The sequence below is a fragment of the Mustela nigripes genome, chromosome 3 (genome assembly GCF_022355385.1).
Source record: "Mustela nigripes isolate SB6536 chromosome 3, MUSNIG.SB6536, whole genome shotgun sequence".
In the NCBI taxonomy this organism is placed as follows: Eukaryota; Metazoa; Chordata; class Mammalia; order Carnivora; family Mustelidae; genus Mustela; species Mustela nigripes.
The window spans coordinates 150,671,978-150,688,401 of record NC_081559.1 but is presented as its reverse complement, the minus strand read 5'-3'; the positions used below and the strand labels follow the sequence as shown (position 1 = coordinate 150,688,401).

At 36.0% G+C, this 16,424-nt stretch overlaps 1 protein-coding gene and 1 non-coding gene across 3 annotated transcripts in view; both read left to right on the top strand.

Moving 5' to 3' along the window:
* Positions 1-16,424, top strand: part of MMP16 (matrix metallopeptidase 16) — a 289,876-nt gene that overhangs the window by 191,609 nt on the left and 81,843 nt on the right. For both annotated transcript variants that reach the window (XM_059394824.1, XM_059394823.1), the window contains exon 5: positions 16,216-16,377. In XM_059394824.1, the coding sequence (XP_059250807.1) occupies positions 16,216-16,377 (162 nt within the window). The remainder of the gene's footprint in view (positions 1-16,215; positions 16,378-16,424) is intronic.
* Positions 738-929, top strand: LOC132014634 (U2 spliceosomal RNA). The gene has a single exon (XR_009403327.1). It is a non-coding gene; the product is annotated as a U2 spliceosomal RNA (small nuclear RNA).

The window sequence follows — 16,424 nt, the reverse complement described above, 5'->3', positions numbered from 1 at the left end:
GTGCGAGAGGTAAAAATACAGTAAGGAGGTATGTTAAGAAATAAACTATGTATTGACAAACTGGCAGATGGGTTGCATAGGAAAGGTCGTACCAGATTATGGAGGGTAGTATTTAATGGCTTAATTGAACTGTAATTAGCAAGAAACAACTTTGATATTTTGAGCAATGGAGTAATGTGATAATAAAGTTGTTTTGTTAATACCTCTTCATATGGCATAGCATGGTAGGTGTTCTCTAGAAGAGTATCGTTAAGTTCCTCAAAGACTTCTGTATCTCCTCTGAATGGCATCTGTCACTGGTTGGGCATGCAGTGGGCAATAAATTCTTACTGCTTGTTATTAAAATTCATGGAAACAGTTCAGACATTACAGGGAATGATACTCTTTTTGGTGTTAGCATTGTTTCTCTTCTCTTTCTTTTGGGTCATATGGTTATGTTAATGTCTTTTATGTTGATTTCAGTGATGAAGCTTATTTAAGACAAGTTAGTGTATGTGGTGGGATTGGGGGTGGTAATTGAGAGTCCTGTTCAGCAGGAAGTATTCTGAGTTCAAGCAGACTTGGGTACAAACTTACCTGTGCCTTTTAAGTTATTTACTGCGAAGCTTTGTTTCTTCCACTATTATTTGGGAGTTACGGTACCTACCTCAAAGGGTGTTGTGAGGATTAAATTTCTGGGCCCTAGTGACTATTCCATGGATGTCAGTTTTCATTCTCCTTTAGTAAATGAGGAAACAATCGCTTCTCGGCCTTTTGGCTAAGATCAAGTGTAAATGAGGAAACTACTCCCTGGTTAATTAGGCGTTTTGCAATTAAAAGATAATTAGTAGGAAAAGAAATTTCAAAATCAGGAATTACATGCCCAGTTTCCTTTTAAAGTCCATATTTCTAATACATTGTTAAGTTTTCTGTCTGCTGGAAAAAATTTCCAAGACTGCATTGAAGTTTTATGAATTTATTTTTGTAGAATTTGTGAAAATCATGAAACATAGATGCTTTGTTCATTTCTTTACCTGTAACACACACTTACACACACACGTCAAGACATTTAGGTTATGGTTTCCTTCCAAGTCATGTATCCTGGGCAGGGGTGAGGGGGGACAGTCTCATTCTTCCGAACATTTGAAATTCATAAATACATTGCCAAAGATTGTTCTCCCAGTTTTTAAGCTAAAACTCTGGCCTTTCCAGTGTTTGTTTACTAAATAAAATGAAACAAGCTGCTCTGCTACACCTATGGTGAAATGGTTAAAATGAGACTTACAGAATATGTTGAATAAATCACAGCCAGAGGAAACCATTTCTATTATTAGAAAAAAAAAAGCGAAATGTCCTTTCATTTTTATCTTCATTTTCATTCTCTATTTCACCTCTCTAAAAGCAAATTTAAAGATCAGTAGGTAGGAAGACACTTAGGTGACATTACATCCTTTTTGAAAGATCCAGTAATATTTTTCTTCAAAATTTGCTGTGAGAACATCAAGCCAAACATGAATCTTCTGATTTTATTCGGATGTGCCATATAGATGTATATTAAGTCTACTATTTGACTTAAATATTTTTGATGAGCCATTTTACTTCACACTTATTGTTGACTGAACAAATAATTATCAAATTTGTGATTCTTTGTTTTAATTCTTACTTCATACGTGAAGGATAAATTATTGCCTAGTTAAAATTATACATTTATTTTATCACTTCAGAACACAAATGTGAACTCAGATCACTGTTCTAAAAAGAGAACTGCAGAAAGTCAAATTTACCTTTTCTCATTCGCATCAATGGCTGTAAATAGTTATAAATTCTTATGTTTCATATATTATGTATTTCAAATATATTATTTTTGTATGAATTCATATTTTATATATGTATTATATATAATATGCGATACGTGTGTGTAAATATATATGTACATATACATACATATATATTTTGGTCTGGTTTCACTATTTATTATCCTATGAATAAAGAAAGGCTGGGAAGAGTAAGAAGGGAAAACTGCTTTAGAAAAAAGCAAAAAAAAAAAAATGAAAAGTTTCCTTTTAAAAATTAATATTTAAAAAATCATTTTGTTGAGGAAAAACAGGTTCTTGTAGAGAAATGCTTCATTTAGGGAAAGAAGAGAAAACATCAGGAGTTCTGAATGAGTCATTAAGTTACTATGGCTTCTTTACTGTATTTGCTGGTGTTTGATTTATATATAAATGTTTTAAAAAACACATTTGTTTATAATCTGTCAATAAATCTCTATACAAATATTTGGGTATAGAGGATTGTTTTTATATATATTTGCTTTTGCTTCTATTCCCCCCTGAAACAAGAAGATTATCCATACCTAAATGACTACGTCTGTAATAGCAGAAAAACGAATTTCAGGTGGAAATGAACTAAATAAAGCAAAATTCGTAAAACAACTAAAATTTTATCCTCCTTCCAAATTTTAAATTTTGTAATTTTTTAATCTTCTCCTCTCTCTCAGAAAACAAGCAATTGTACTTGAATTCAGTCCCTTCTACCCCTGTAAACATATCCAGGTGCGAAGAAGCATGTTGTATGGCATTACTCTTGGGGCAATACACACCCACTGAGTACACAATCTATTCAAAACTTTTTGTAGTACCCATTCACTTCCTTTCCTGTTAATTCCTCTTGCTACCTAATTTCCTTTGTACACCCCTTCTGTGGTCGACTGTATTCCAGACCTCAAGAACTGATCATTTTAACCTGTTGTTAATTTTTGTTTTCCTTCAGGAAGTGGAAATGAACCAGGTAACTACCAGGTCTGCCCAGGTGCCCAAGAGCCCCACCCTCATGCCAACTCCCTTAGGCCTCTTCTTTGCCCATCCTAAAACAAAACAAAACAAAACACTGCCCCAACATTTTCCTGGAGACATAGGCTCATGATTGGCTTTAGAAAGTACAAGAAGGTTCTCCAAGGAAAAAAGCAAAAGAAAAACACCAGAAAGTTTTTGGTGCCCAAACCTTTAGTCTGAAAAAGCAAGTAGGTATTAATTATTATGTAAGGATATATTGGATTCCAGCTTTATGAGGGTTTTGATAGATAGGCTGATAGGAAACCGGCATTTCTCACTGCATGTGCAGAAAGACTGACCTTGAGCTTGCAGCTGTGTATGCTATTTAGAGACCTTGCCTTTTCTGATTCTGCCTCTTTGCATCATAGTAAGCCCAAAGCTCTTACTCAAAAAGAGCTAACCTATCTCATTATTGTGAGCCAGCCCTTGTGTATTAGCTCTTCTGAATATCAGTGGGTGTTACAGTAAGCCTTTCAAGCACCTCTGTCATAGTATAAACTCATGTCAGTAAAGAAATTCTTGAAGCCAAGTGCATATAGGAATTACAGTCTAGATATGCTGCTACAAGCGAATGCATGAAACCTTATTTTTTTTTTTTACCATTTCTTGCTAATTGGTCTTCATCCAGCACAAAAATTACAACAAAAATCTAATGTCAGATGAAAACAATTATATACATGAACATTTATATTTATATAAAGGTGTTATATGGACATATTTATATGTTGTGAAATATTTATATAAAGGTCTTAAATGGACAACTTTTGAGATCATAAAAATTTAGTATACTTTGAAAATGAGAATCAGAATCTAGGTTCAACTTTGCTCTCTTTAACAGTAATGATAGTAAAATATGAGGTAGTTTTTACAGTGATTTGGGTGTTCAAGGGGTTATGATGAACTTGAACTTCATAATGGGAAATAGGATAACTCAAAGAACTATTTCAAATCTTTCTACCACCCAAGTATTTTCTTTTCCTGTTTCAGGGACTCTTGTCTTCTCTTCCCTTAGTCACTGCCTATGTTGAGGTTTTCCTCATCTAATTATCTTGACTATTGAAGTAGTCTTCTACCTGCTCTCTTAGCTTTCAGTCACATCCCACGGCAATTATACCCTCATACTGATGCCAAATTACCTTAGGCGATATTGGCTTGGTATTAACTTTTCATAGTACTGGATTGCCTCCTTCGTAATGATCAAACTCTTAAAGCTAGCATCCAAAACTTCCACAAACTTGATCTTAACATATTTTCCAACCTCATCATTCACATACATTTGTGTCAAGAGTGTGTCTAACCAGTTGGTGCATGGGTTTTGGTGAAGTCAGAACTGATATTTTTAAATTCCCGCTTTGATACTTAATAGGTTTCTGACTGAATAAGCCAATGTGAAATGAAGAATTAAGTCTTTAATTCAAAAGCTGATAGGTCTGTTGATGATAGAAATAGAAGTAATAGTAGTTTCTCACTAGCACTCTCTTAGTGTTAAACTCTGTCTTAGGTATTGTGCAGAGTATTTTATATATATGATGGTATTTAACCCACCAATAACCCCATAAGTAGGTGATGTTAGACTGACTCTACAAATAAAGAAATCTGATCACAGGGAGGTTAGTAATTTATTAAATTTTATACACACAGTGGCTGAGTTAGAATTTTCTACCTGTTTTGCCTTAAAGGATATAAGTGGAGTAAAACTAACTTCAAAATCACACACAATAATGTGCAAATGCACTCATTTTTCTTGGGAAAATTTGCATAGTTACTCAGGTTCTCTGAGGAGCTTCTGAGCCCAAAAAAAACCCCAGAATCTCTGAACTAAACTCATAGTTTCTTATTTAAGAACAAAGTATTTGGGCAATTTAACTTTACAGACCTTGGTACTTGATATTGTCTGGCACACAGCAGAAAAATCAATTACATGTTAGGATGAATTGTTTATCAATAGTTCAGTTATTCCATCAATAGTTCCTTGCACACAATAAATAATTAGTAATTTTTTAAGGAATATATGTCACACAGTGGCTGGTCTGGAAACTGTAGCACGTAATACTAGGATTGCTACACCAGGCGTACTGAGAATGATGACTGGGTAAACAGTACTTAACCGTTCACATAGAGTAAAAGGGCATATAATTCAAATCAGCTGCTGGAAAGTGGCATTGCAATTTATTATATGATTACTTTTGTTTAAACAGTCACTAAAATTGATCTCTTTTATACTAGCACAGAGAGAGTGGAGTAGGCCTCCAGAATCATTCTGACCTTCAAATTGAGCCACCCAGGGGAAAAGTATGGCACAGATAAACCACACATGAATAAATTACATGGGACATAACTGAAAATGTTCTTAGACTCCTAACTAGTCTTAACAGGAGAGGGGAAAAAAATTTCTTGTTAATATCATGGTGCAATTAGCCACATCCAATTTTGATTTTTTTTGTTTTATTTAGCAAGACTTTTCTGAATTTAATAAAAATATGTCTAATTCACCAAACCAAATTATAGCCTAAAGGAATAAAACTTGTACTTTGGCTTTGATAATTCAAATATCTTCCTAGGGTGTCCACTTCATCTGGCTTGCATAGGCCTGAGTTGTTTTAATTATATCGGTTTATTCTAAAGTGCTTATTAAATTAAAAACTGTAAATGTTTGGTAGTAGTCTATCTTTGAAAATACATTTACTGATTTTTGAAAGATCTATTAGATGGCCATTTGTTTCCCTTATATATAAGGGCCTGTTTTTGGGGGGTTTTTTGTTTTGTTTTTCTCCCTTATATATTAAGTGCATGCCTTAATACTGTGCACTAGCAGTGTGTTTTAAAGCTAACTAGCACATCCAAACAGGCAACTCCATAGCAAACCCTTCTAAACTGCTAAAGAAATGTTTTGAAATAAGATTTTAAAAATCAAAGTACATATAGCAGTAGTACTATTTCCTTCTCTCTTGAAAATATTTTCTTTACCCCAAGGCTTTAAGACTTAACTAAAAATTTGACTGAAAATGATTGAAACTTTTTGAACAGCCAGGGTTGTACTAAGGACATACATTTTATGTTATTTTAGGAAATACATTTTAAAATATTAAGTTTCATGTGACTTCAGTGGAGAAAAGAAATAGTAGCTGTTGCTTCAGACTCCCGAAAAGAGGTCTTATGTGGAAGCTGTCCTCTGGAGAACAATCTGAAGCCTTGAGGAGATGTTTAAAGTGGAGGAAAAGAGAAATTCGTTTCCTCAGCACATTCAGTTTGGGCTTGTGGGCCAAGACCATATGGAAGGCTTAAATCCATTCTTGCCAATTACTGGTTAACTCTGGCCATCACAGTCTGTGGAAGTCTTCATTTCCTAATCTGTAAAACGGTGATAATCAGAAAACTTAGCTACTGTGGTGAGACACAGATAGGGGATGTCTGATACTTCTTGTTGTTGCTTTTAGAACACTCTATAAAAATGTTTTGTTTCCTTTAGTTCTTTTAGTCTTAGGGATCGTTGATGGTACCGTGTACAACAAAACAGTTTGAAGTATATGTGAGAGTAAATTAGATTTGTCATTAAATAACTCGGTAAAATTGATCTGACACATACAAGTGCCATTTGTAACTGAAACTTTATTGCATTATATTTGCCCATATCTGATGAACAACTAATTAATGGCTGCAATATTAAGCTTTTTCCTAGTCAAACCATGTCTGACTTGATGGGATCATTCTGAAGTTTGAGGCCCTTGAGGAGGAGCCAATCTGGGGGAAGTGTGGAGGACAGGAACTGGAGGCAGGGAGAAGGCAAGAGAAGGGCGCCAAGCCTTTGAGGAACTGGAGACTTGATGGATGAGTAAAAGTGGCAGAAAGAGATGTGAGCAAATCTGCCCCAAATCAGCTTCTGTCAGCTTCTATCTTGCAGAGCACAGCTGTGATCTCCCTCCTGTCTGGAGCTGGGCAGCCAGGATGTAAAATACAGCCCAGCTCTCCTCGTAGGGGCTGCCTGGCCGAACAAGTTCCACTGCCTCTGAGAGCATTAGTGGAAAAGGACAGCAAGCAAGTACCGGTCATGAAGTTTCAATGACAAGTCCAGTGACATAATTCTGATTTCATAATAGATGCTCAATAAAAACTAGTTCAGTCTTGTTCTTTTTTTACCCTATCAGAGTTTTCTGGCTATCTGGCAGGGAGCACAGGTTTTGCCTGCCACCAAGGGAGTGACCCTCTCTTCAGTGGTGTATAAAAAGAAAGTAGTATTTAGTGTAAGTGCAATCAAGGTATCAAGCTTTATACATTTGAGAGAACATCTGAGGGGCACCTGGGTGACTCAGTCTATTTAGCATCTGCCTTTGGCTCTCAGGTCATGATCCCAGGGTCCTGGGATTGAGCCCTTCATCGCATTGGAACTTCCTGTTCAGCAGAGAGTCTGCTTCCCCCTCTGCCTTTCCCTACCCCCAACTATCCCCCTACCAGCCCCCCACTCCCACTTGTGCTTTTTTTGTTTACTCTCATGCTCTCTCAAATAAATAAAATCTAAAAAAAAAAGATAAAAAGAAAAAGGAAAAACATCTGAGGCAGAGAAATAACTGATATTTCCATCTCTGGAAATTTTCAGTCGCAGACTTTCTCTCAGACTTAGGGTTATTGCCAAACTTTTTGGTTTCTGTGGAGAAACCAAAAATAGCTGGACTGAACAATATTTAATGCCCATCTTCATCTCAAGATTATTGTAGAATTATCTATCTGTAGATGTTTTAGAGTAGCCTCCTTTTCTACTCAGTTCTTTTTTTTTTTTTTCAGCTTTTCTTCCCTATCTCCTAATCCTAATCAAATGGAGAAAAGGGAGCGTGCTAAACCATCCTGTATTGTGTATTATCTATTGCTGCATAAAAAATCACCCCAAAACTTAACAACTTCAAACAACAAACATTTACTGTCTCACACAGTTCTGAATGTCAGGAATCCAGAGCAGCTTAGCTGGGTGATTTTGGTCCAAGGTTGTCATGAGTGTGCAGTGAAATAATTGGGTAGGGCTGCAGTTACCTGAATGGACTAGAAAATCTACTTCCCAGCTCACTCCTGTGACTGTTGACAGGAAGCCTCAGCTCTTCTCCACATGGCTGTTTACACGACATGGCAGCTGGCTTTTCAAGAGTGAGTAATAAGAGAATCAGAGAGAGAGGGAGAGAGAGAGAGAACACCAAGGTGGACATCATGGTGTAATTTATAACCTACTATTAGAAGTCCAGTACCATCAGCTCTACCATATTCTGCTACAGCGAGCTGATACAGACTGGGAGTATATACCAGGAGGTGGGTATTATGGGACCTTCTTAGGGACTGAGTACATATATCCTTTTAGTTTCTCAACTGGCAAAACATGCTGAATGGAGAGGGTGGAAGGATTGAGATTTAAGATGATTCATCTTCTCTATTTATCAGGCCCTGGGGAAATTTATACTAATCAAAGATTAGATGATGATTTCTGAATGTTATTTCTACACATGGATTTAAATTTTAGGTTTAAATGTTTAAACATTTAAAAATTATGAATCTACTTAAATTTGTTCTGTCAGTCATTTAACTTACAAATAAATATTAAGAGCTTCTATGTGTCAGAAGCTATCAGGGCAATTTTGTATGTGTTATGATCCAGTTATGTTTAGACAAGGCCACGGAAACAGAGACAGTGGAATCAAATTTACCCAGGGAGCTGGAGAAGGCTTCACAGAGGAGGTCATTTTGAGTTATGTTTTAAAGGATTAATGAGATTTTGCAAGACTCACTAAGAGACAAGCAAGAAGATATAAGAAAAAAAAATGCTGAGTTTCAAAAGACAATGTAGGGAACCATACCAACTTTATAAAGCTAGAAGTTATTTAAACATACATGTTTGATAAAAATATCAAAATAGAAACAAGGTAATGAGAAATGAAAAACTCAAGTTAGTGATTACCCACAGAGGGAATGGGACAGCCAAAGGTATGAAATAAGAGAGAAACTAGGGAGAGACTCAATGGTGCTCATGATATTCTAGTGTTTGCTTGGGTCGGTAGGATTATAAATGTTAGAAATATTTATAACAGTTCTTTATGTATGAATTATTATATAGTCATTTTTAACATTCAGGATATGTCGTCAGCAGAGGAATAGCATATGAAAATGCATGGGGAATGAAACAGCTTGGAATAAAATATAAAGACATAATTATGACAAGGAAATTATAAATAATGCATTATCTTTCGTAATATACAGTTCAGTATTCTGAAATTGTATTGGAATATACAAAGGAAAGAAGATTAGCAATACAATTGAAAGCAACAAACTCAAAACTCAAAATCTTACAAAAGGAGCAAGTACTATTTCTGTATTGAGAATCAGGAGGCTGATTTATCCTTTGTTGCCTGCATGGTGATAAGATCAAGGCATACGACAATTAAGAATCTCAAATAATGTGAATTAATGATAAGTTACAGAAGCAGTTATTATTTTCATCATTAGGAAAGAGGTCTGGTGCATTTTAATTGTCTAAACCTCATCATATGCCAACAACTTTTGTTCCTAGTGGAATTCAAATCACAGGGTGGTACTTTATTTAACAACTTACCCTTTTAAACTATTGTGAAGCTGCAAGTAAGGTTTAATTATATTATTGCCAATCATCTGAAGAATGGTAATTACTTGGAGCTCTTGGCCAGTTTTTCTGATTAAAAGTGCTATGGCGTACTGAACAGGTCATAGGTTCACATCCTGATCCTATTAATTTTCTTCTTCCTTAGACAAGGAGTGACTCCACCCTTGGAAATGGTGCCTAAGAAAAATTTGATTGATCTGAAGAGAACAGATACATGAAATGAAATAACTTCTGTTGCTGTTACTACTTTGTTTTCCTTTTTGGTTTTTTGTATTTCTCTCACTAAGGAAAGAAAAAAGAAAAGAAAGAAACTGTGACTAAAAGACTATTTCCCTGTGAGAGATTTGAAGTGCTTTTAATAATTCAACAAAGTTAGCAGGGTTGATGTGTGACAAAAAGCAATATTTATCTGCCAGAGAGTGAGAGGATGAGTTCCTACATAATTATTCTGGAACAAGGTTCAGGGTACTTTATTCTGGGGAAGGGGACGTGCTCTACAAGGAGGAATGTTGTAATGGATTTTTTTTTTTCCTTTTGAAGAATAAAAACAAAACATAATCCCTGTAAGGCTACATTGGGACTTTCTGGCTAAGAAATTGTATCCATTTTGCCACAAGATGGCCAAGAGTGTCTAAAGGTATTTTCTGAATCAGCGCTCTCTTCACGAGCTGAGTTGTCACTGTAGCTATTCCCAGTAAACCAAAGTGCCAACTTCTGTTCTTGGTTCAATTGCCTTGGTTTTTGTTGGTCCTTTGACTGCTTGCTAGATCTTTGTTTTGGCATTAGGTATGCTCCTGGTGAAAAATTTCTTTCATTTTCTGCCCACTGATAATACATTTCAGCCAAACTTTACTCATATTTTCTGGGTGTGGGCGTGGCCAGAGGCCAAACATACACCTGTCCTTCTGCCACTTCCATGTCATTTGCAATTGCTAAGTCTCATCAGCATCAGGTGTGTATCTTAAGAATAGTGTCTCTGATTTGAACTCACAAAGGTATTCACTGCGAGTTGGTGTTAAATGTGTGGTGTCTAAAAATGCCTGCAGCTCCTTTCCTTCCCCACCCACTCTCACCTGAGATTACCCTCTGACACACAATCCTTGGAAGTCTTCTTGTTTAACATACTTCCAAACACTCATAATTCCCACATCTCTTCCTAAATAACTGCTTCCTTCTGCTCCCTAGTAACATGCGGACTAGATGGTCTCCAATAGTCGCATTTCATTGGTTTTCACTCAAACTGGCATCCTTAAAAAACAATTTCCTGTTTTCAGGAAGCCTGAACTTCTGTGTCTTTTGATTTTCTACCGCCTGACTTTTTTTACCATCCATCCCCTCACTTCCTTACTCCCTCCAGTCACTTTAATTCCTTATCCCTAATAGTTAATAAAATCAAGCCTGTTCCGCATTCCCTAGCAATTTTCTCTAGACCCTGTCCTCTTGTCTTCAGCTGTGAGCACAAGTATTTGCTGACATTCATTCAGCAATGATGTTGGGTACTTTAGTTCCATTGTCTGAACTATGTAAGAATAGTGGCCTCCTCGGTCTACTCTTATCTCATTCTCTTTCCATTCTAATTCTTGACATGATTGTCACAAAACAGATTTGGGGGGGGGGGTGCAGTGAGGGGTAGGTAAAAGGGTATAAACTTTTAGTCAGAAGATGAATAAGGTCTGAGGATCTACTGTATAACCATGGTGATTATAGTTGATAACATTCTTAGATGACTAAAGTTTGGTAAAAGTTAAATGTTCCCACCTAGAAAGAAAAAAAGGAAGTTAAATATGTAAAGTCATATATATATATATATTAATTAACTCAATGCAGAGGAATCCTTTCAAAATATGTACATATAACAAATCACCATGATGTATTCTTGAAATATCTTATAATTTTATTTTTTCAGTTCTACCTCAGTAAAGCTAGGGAAATAAAGAAAAAAGTTCTGAGCCACATTTAGATGAAAATAGCATTCTATTCTTTACTATCCATATTCAAATTAGTCCTCCAGTCCCTGGAAACTGATCCATTCATCCAACTTATTTAAAGATTAGTCATCTACTATGTGCCAGGCAATGTCTTTGAACTGGAGACATAACATAAATGATGCACAATTTCAGTCTTTAAAGAATTCAAAATATGTTGGGAAGATTTACCAAAATAGATGATGACAAAACAGTGCAATTGCTGTGATAGGGCGATTCTCAAGGGTCTGTGGGAACCTAAAGCAGAGAGTGTGCTGGAACAACACCTCTTGGGAAAATGACCTCATAAAGAAGGTAACATTTGAGCAGTCACATCAGGTCAGCTTGGGGGCATGGGTGGAGAGGGGGTTCCAGAAAGAAGGCAGTTAATGCAGAGATCTAAAGGACAGAACAAGCATATTCTTCTATGACTGGAAAGAGGAAAATAAAGGGATGGGGGAGATAAAGTTGGAAAGGAAGGACAAGGACTTATGTATGAAGGGTTTAGGTTATCTTGATGAGGAATGTGAAATTATCTTACAGACATTGGAAAAGCAACAAAAATTGAAGCAAAGACAATTATAGGAAATTATCCTTGCAACCACTGTACATTCTTCCCCTGTATCCTCTTTAATTTCATTCCCTGTCTTAAGTCATGTTCTTAAATTCTTTTAAACATACTCAAGTAATAATAATCTCTTATATTTGATATATTGGAATCTGAGGTCTAATTTGGTTAGGACCCTTACCTCCATTCCTGTTTATCACCATAGGAAACACAGAAGACACCCCTCTCTCCTGGGATCTAATTCGCCTAGGACTTCTCCATTGCTATCTCTCCCTCCATTTCCTTCCCTTCTCTAATTTCTGAAACTGTTTACATTAGAGAAGTTTCAAGTCAGTCATTAGCAAAATCCCCTTAATAATCAACTTATTTTGAAAACGTTCCCTTTAAGTTCTTTTTTGTAACTAACACTGGTCTTTCCATTGCTTATACTTTTTCTCTTTCACTCCTTCCATTTTCTCTTTCATATTCCTTCTACTGCAAGGGCTGGTGTCATGGTATATGTCCCACCTTATGTCTTTTTAATGCTACTTCAAGATTATGGATTCAAGATCCATAAAAACTTAAAGATTTGACTGTGATTTTGTCAAACTGTTCCATCCACTGTCTCTCCTTGCTATTATCATTCACTAATTCTCAAGTCATTTTCATTATTCTTTGATGATTTTATCTCCTAGTTCAATCCTACTCTCAACACTATCCTTGTTTTAATTCTCTCTGATCTCAGTGTTAATGTAGATAATTTTGCCGTGTTCTGGGCTCTTAGATATTGAATCTCCTCTCTAATTTCATATTCCGTCCCAACTCAGAGACTCACTTCCGTGGGTATACCCTTGACATTGCTCTTACAAATCTCAATTTCAGATATCTACTATGACTATCACTGAATATTTTTCTAGCTCACTCCTGCTAATACTGTGACTAAAAACACAAAAACAAAAACAAAAAAACCTTTGACCACTTCAGAACTTAAGGGTCATCTTAAGTTATCTTATCATCTTAGCTTGTCACAGTCCTCCATCATCCCATGCTAGTCCTTCCTTACATGACACAATTACCATGGCAAAGTCAAAAATCACTCCCTTACATATATCCACAGCCCCTTCGTCTTTTCCTGTTTTTCACGGTTACCTAAAGATACCAAAAGTCTGGTGAAATCAATACTGCCACTTTGATATCTGCATACACACTGCCAAATAAAGCGGAAGAAGGAAGACGGTGTGCAAAATGAACCCAACCTCCCTTTAAATTCATGGTCATGAATATTGCCTGACAATTACAGGATAGATACAATTTCCCTAGTCCACTCTTTACAACTGACCTATTCAAATATTTCATACATTCTTCTCTCTTTTTCCTTTCTATTATTCTCTCAGTTGATGACTCTTCCTGTTTCATTAAGCAAATTCAAGCATTCAGAACTTAACACTCAAAAAAAGGAACTCCTGATTTTGTTACCTACCTCTCACCCCTACCAACGCAAAAAGCAACAAAAACTCTTTCATCCTATGTTTTTCTCCTTCTCGGTGAACGATAATTTCATTCTTCTGGGTATAGGACCAGAAAATGTTGTGCTGTCTTTGATGTTCTTCTTTGCTCACACCTTGCATCTTGTCCTTTAAGAAACCCTGTGATTCTTCGTTCAAAAAATATCAAGAATGTTATGCTTCTGTATACCTCCATTACTTCCACTTTGGTCCAGGTGACCAGCAGTTTTGCCTGAATTATTGCACTCACTTCAGAGACTGAATCATGCTGCTTCCTGTGTCTACTGTACTTGATTCTCGAGAGCAATCACAAGAGTAGTCTTGTTTGAAATGTAAGTCAGATTATGTCCCTCCCCTACTCAAAAACTTAAAATTCCCACCACAGTCAGACTAGAAGCCCAAACCATTACTGTTATTTAAAATTCTATACATGTTTGGGGCGCCTGGGTGGCTCAGTGGGTTAAAGCCTCTGCCTTTGGCTCAGGTCGTGATCCCAGAGTCCTGGGATCGAGCCCCGCATCGGGCTCTCTGCTGAGCAGAGAGCCTGCTTCCCTTCCTCTCTCTCTGCCTGCCTCTCTGCCTACTTGTGATCTCTCTCTCTGATCAAATAAATAAATAAAATCTTTAAAAAAAAAAAAACTTCTATACATGTTTTTGTCTCTCACTTTATCTTTTTTCTGCCTTACTATTTCTCCTTATCATTTTTATTTTACTTTTTCAGTGTTCCAAAATTCATTGTTTATGTACCATATCCAGTGCTCCATGCAATACTTGCCCTCCAAAATACCCACCACTAGGCTCACCGAACCCCCCACCCTCTCCCCTCTAAAACTCTCAGTTTATCACTGGTGTAACATTCTGTATTTTCTACTTTTCTATCTTGATTTTTTCCAATACCCTTTAAAATGTAAATGCTGTAAGGGCAGAGATTTTTTTGTATGTTTTATTCACTACTATATTGCCAAAGCCTAGATCAATGCCTAACTCAGAGTAGGCATGCAGTAAAAGTAGTGGAATGAATGGATGATTGAATGAATGAGATTGTTTTCGCATGGCTACATTATCTAGTCTGTTGTGCAAGCTAATGCTTTAGTAGCTGTGTGATGATTTACTGTAGCAATTCAAAGGATCTCTAATCAGATGGAGAAGTTTGAATTTCATCTGCACCTTGCTACATAAATTTGCATATTGCACTTAATGTCTCCAAGTCTTGTCTTCTCATTTTAAAAATGGACATAATAATAGTAACTGATTCAAGAATAATTATAAGAATTAAACGAGAAAATGCTAAAAATGCAGGTTCTAAATGTCCAGGGCAAAGTTAGTAAACTTTTAATAAGTCTAATTAATATTTTTTAATTAAACCTAATATGTATTATTTTTCTTTCTGTGTCTTGATTTGCACATTTAAGTAATGTTATAAGAGGAGAAGATAAGCTCTTTGAGATTGGAAATGTTAACTTCCATTTTTTTTAAACCCTTCCAATTTGTTTCACACCAGCATTTAATCAGTTATTCTTTGAGAGTCAGGTAGGCCCCTGAAGTGTTTTGAATGGCTCATTTTCAGTATGCTAAGGTCATATGATGAATCAGCCCCACAGTTTCATCCATTTTTCTACGGAAGACTACTCCAGAGTAAGAAAAAATGTTTATTATGTATTTGGCTTTTGTGTAAACAAACAAATAAAACTCTGAAAGGAATTATCTCAGTGCATTATAAAAATGTTTGGAAGAGAGTTTTCCTAAAAATGACACTCAGGAAGTTCACTGAAATCATTTGCAATTCATCTATGCAAAACTTTACATTTTATGTTCAATCATTTTAAACTTTCCACTTAGGAACATAACCCTTAAAAATATAATAGTCCCAACTGTTGGATGCTCACATAGTTAAACTAAATTTTTAGAATAAACAAATATACATGCAGGACTAGCTCTTTTGCTCATGAATTTAATTATGATGATCCAGAAGGGGGCAACATGTAGGGGTCGTTGGTAGGGCTGTGAATGCACAAAGTTTCTCTGAGAGTCTGCACTAAATAAATTTCACTGTGCAAGTTTACCACAGGTGGGAGAGTTTTTTTTTTTCCCCCATGAGAAACAGCCACTCTAAATATATATACTTTGTTCAGATTGCGTATGAATTGATTAGAATTTGTATTCACAAAGCCAAGACTAGAATCCTAGTTATTACGACTGCCAGCCTATAACTTTTATTTTAGATTTCTGTATTCCTATATTCTAGGCTAATATGAAAAGTTAAAATAAACTTGAGTTCTAGTCACACCTCTGTAAATGCAAAGATTTGTTGTTCTTGACAAGACATATCATCTCTATGCCTTAATTTACTCACCTGTGTAAAAGCAGGGATTGTATCCACCCTGTATTTTTTACGGACTTATTGTTAGCATTATGTGCAATGTAAAGATATTTGAAAGAATATTACATGCTTTCCAGTTGGAAGGATATTTCAACAGTAGTAGTAGCAATCTCTGATGCTGCTACTCTTTCTGAAACTTTTAGTCTTCGTTCTTCCATTCAGTTTCTAAATTTCTGTGACTACATTAACATCACCTCCCCCCACCCAGCCTTTTCAAAAATAGCATATTGGATTTTGCCAGTAGAAAAATCCAATGATAAAATCAGACTGATCTTTGAAATAAAGAGTTCCTCCTATTTTTCTTGGGCGAAATTTTGATAACACCAAATTGTCCTTTCCAATTCTGTACTTGGGTATTAGTTACAATAGCATCTTTTCTTCTCATTTTCACAGGAAATGACTTATTTCTTGTAGCAGTTCACGAACTGGGACATGCTCTGGGATTGGAGCATTCCAATGACCCCACTGCCATCATGGCCCCATTTTACCAGTACATGGAAACTGACAACTTCAAACTACCTAATGATGATTTGCAAGGCATCCAGAAAATTTATGGTAGGTTTCCACTGTTTCTCTTTGGTTAACCCTACAGTGAAGTCCAG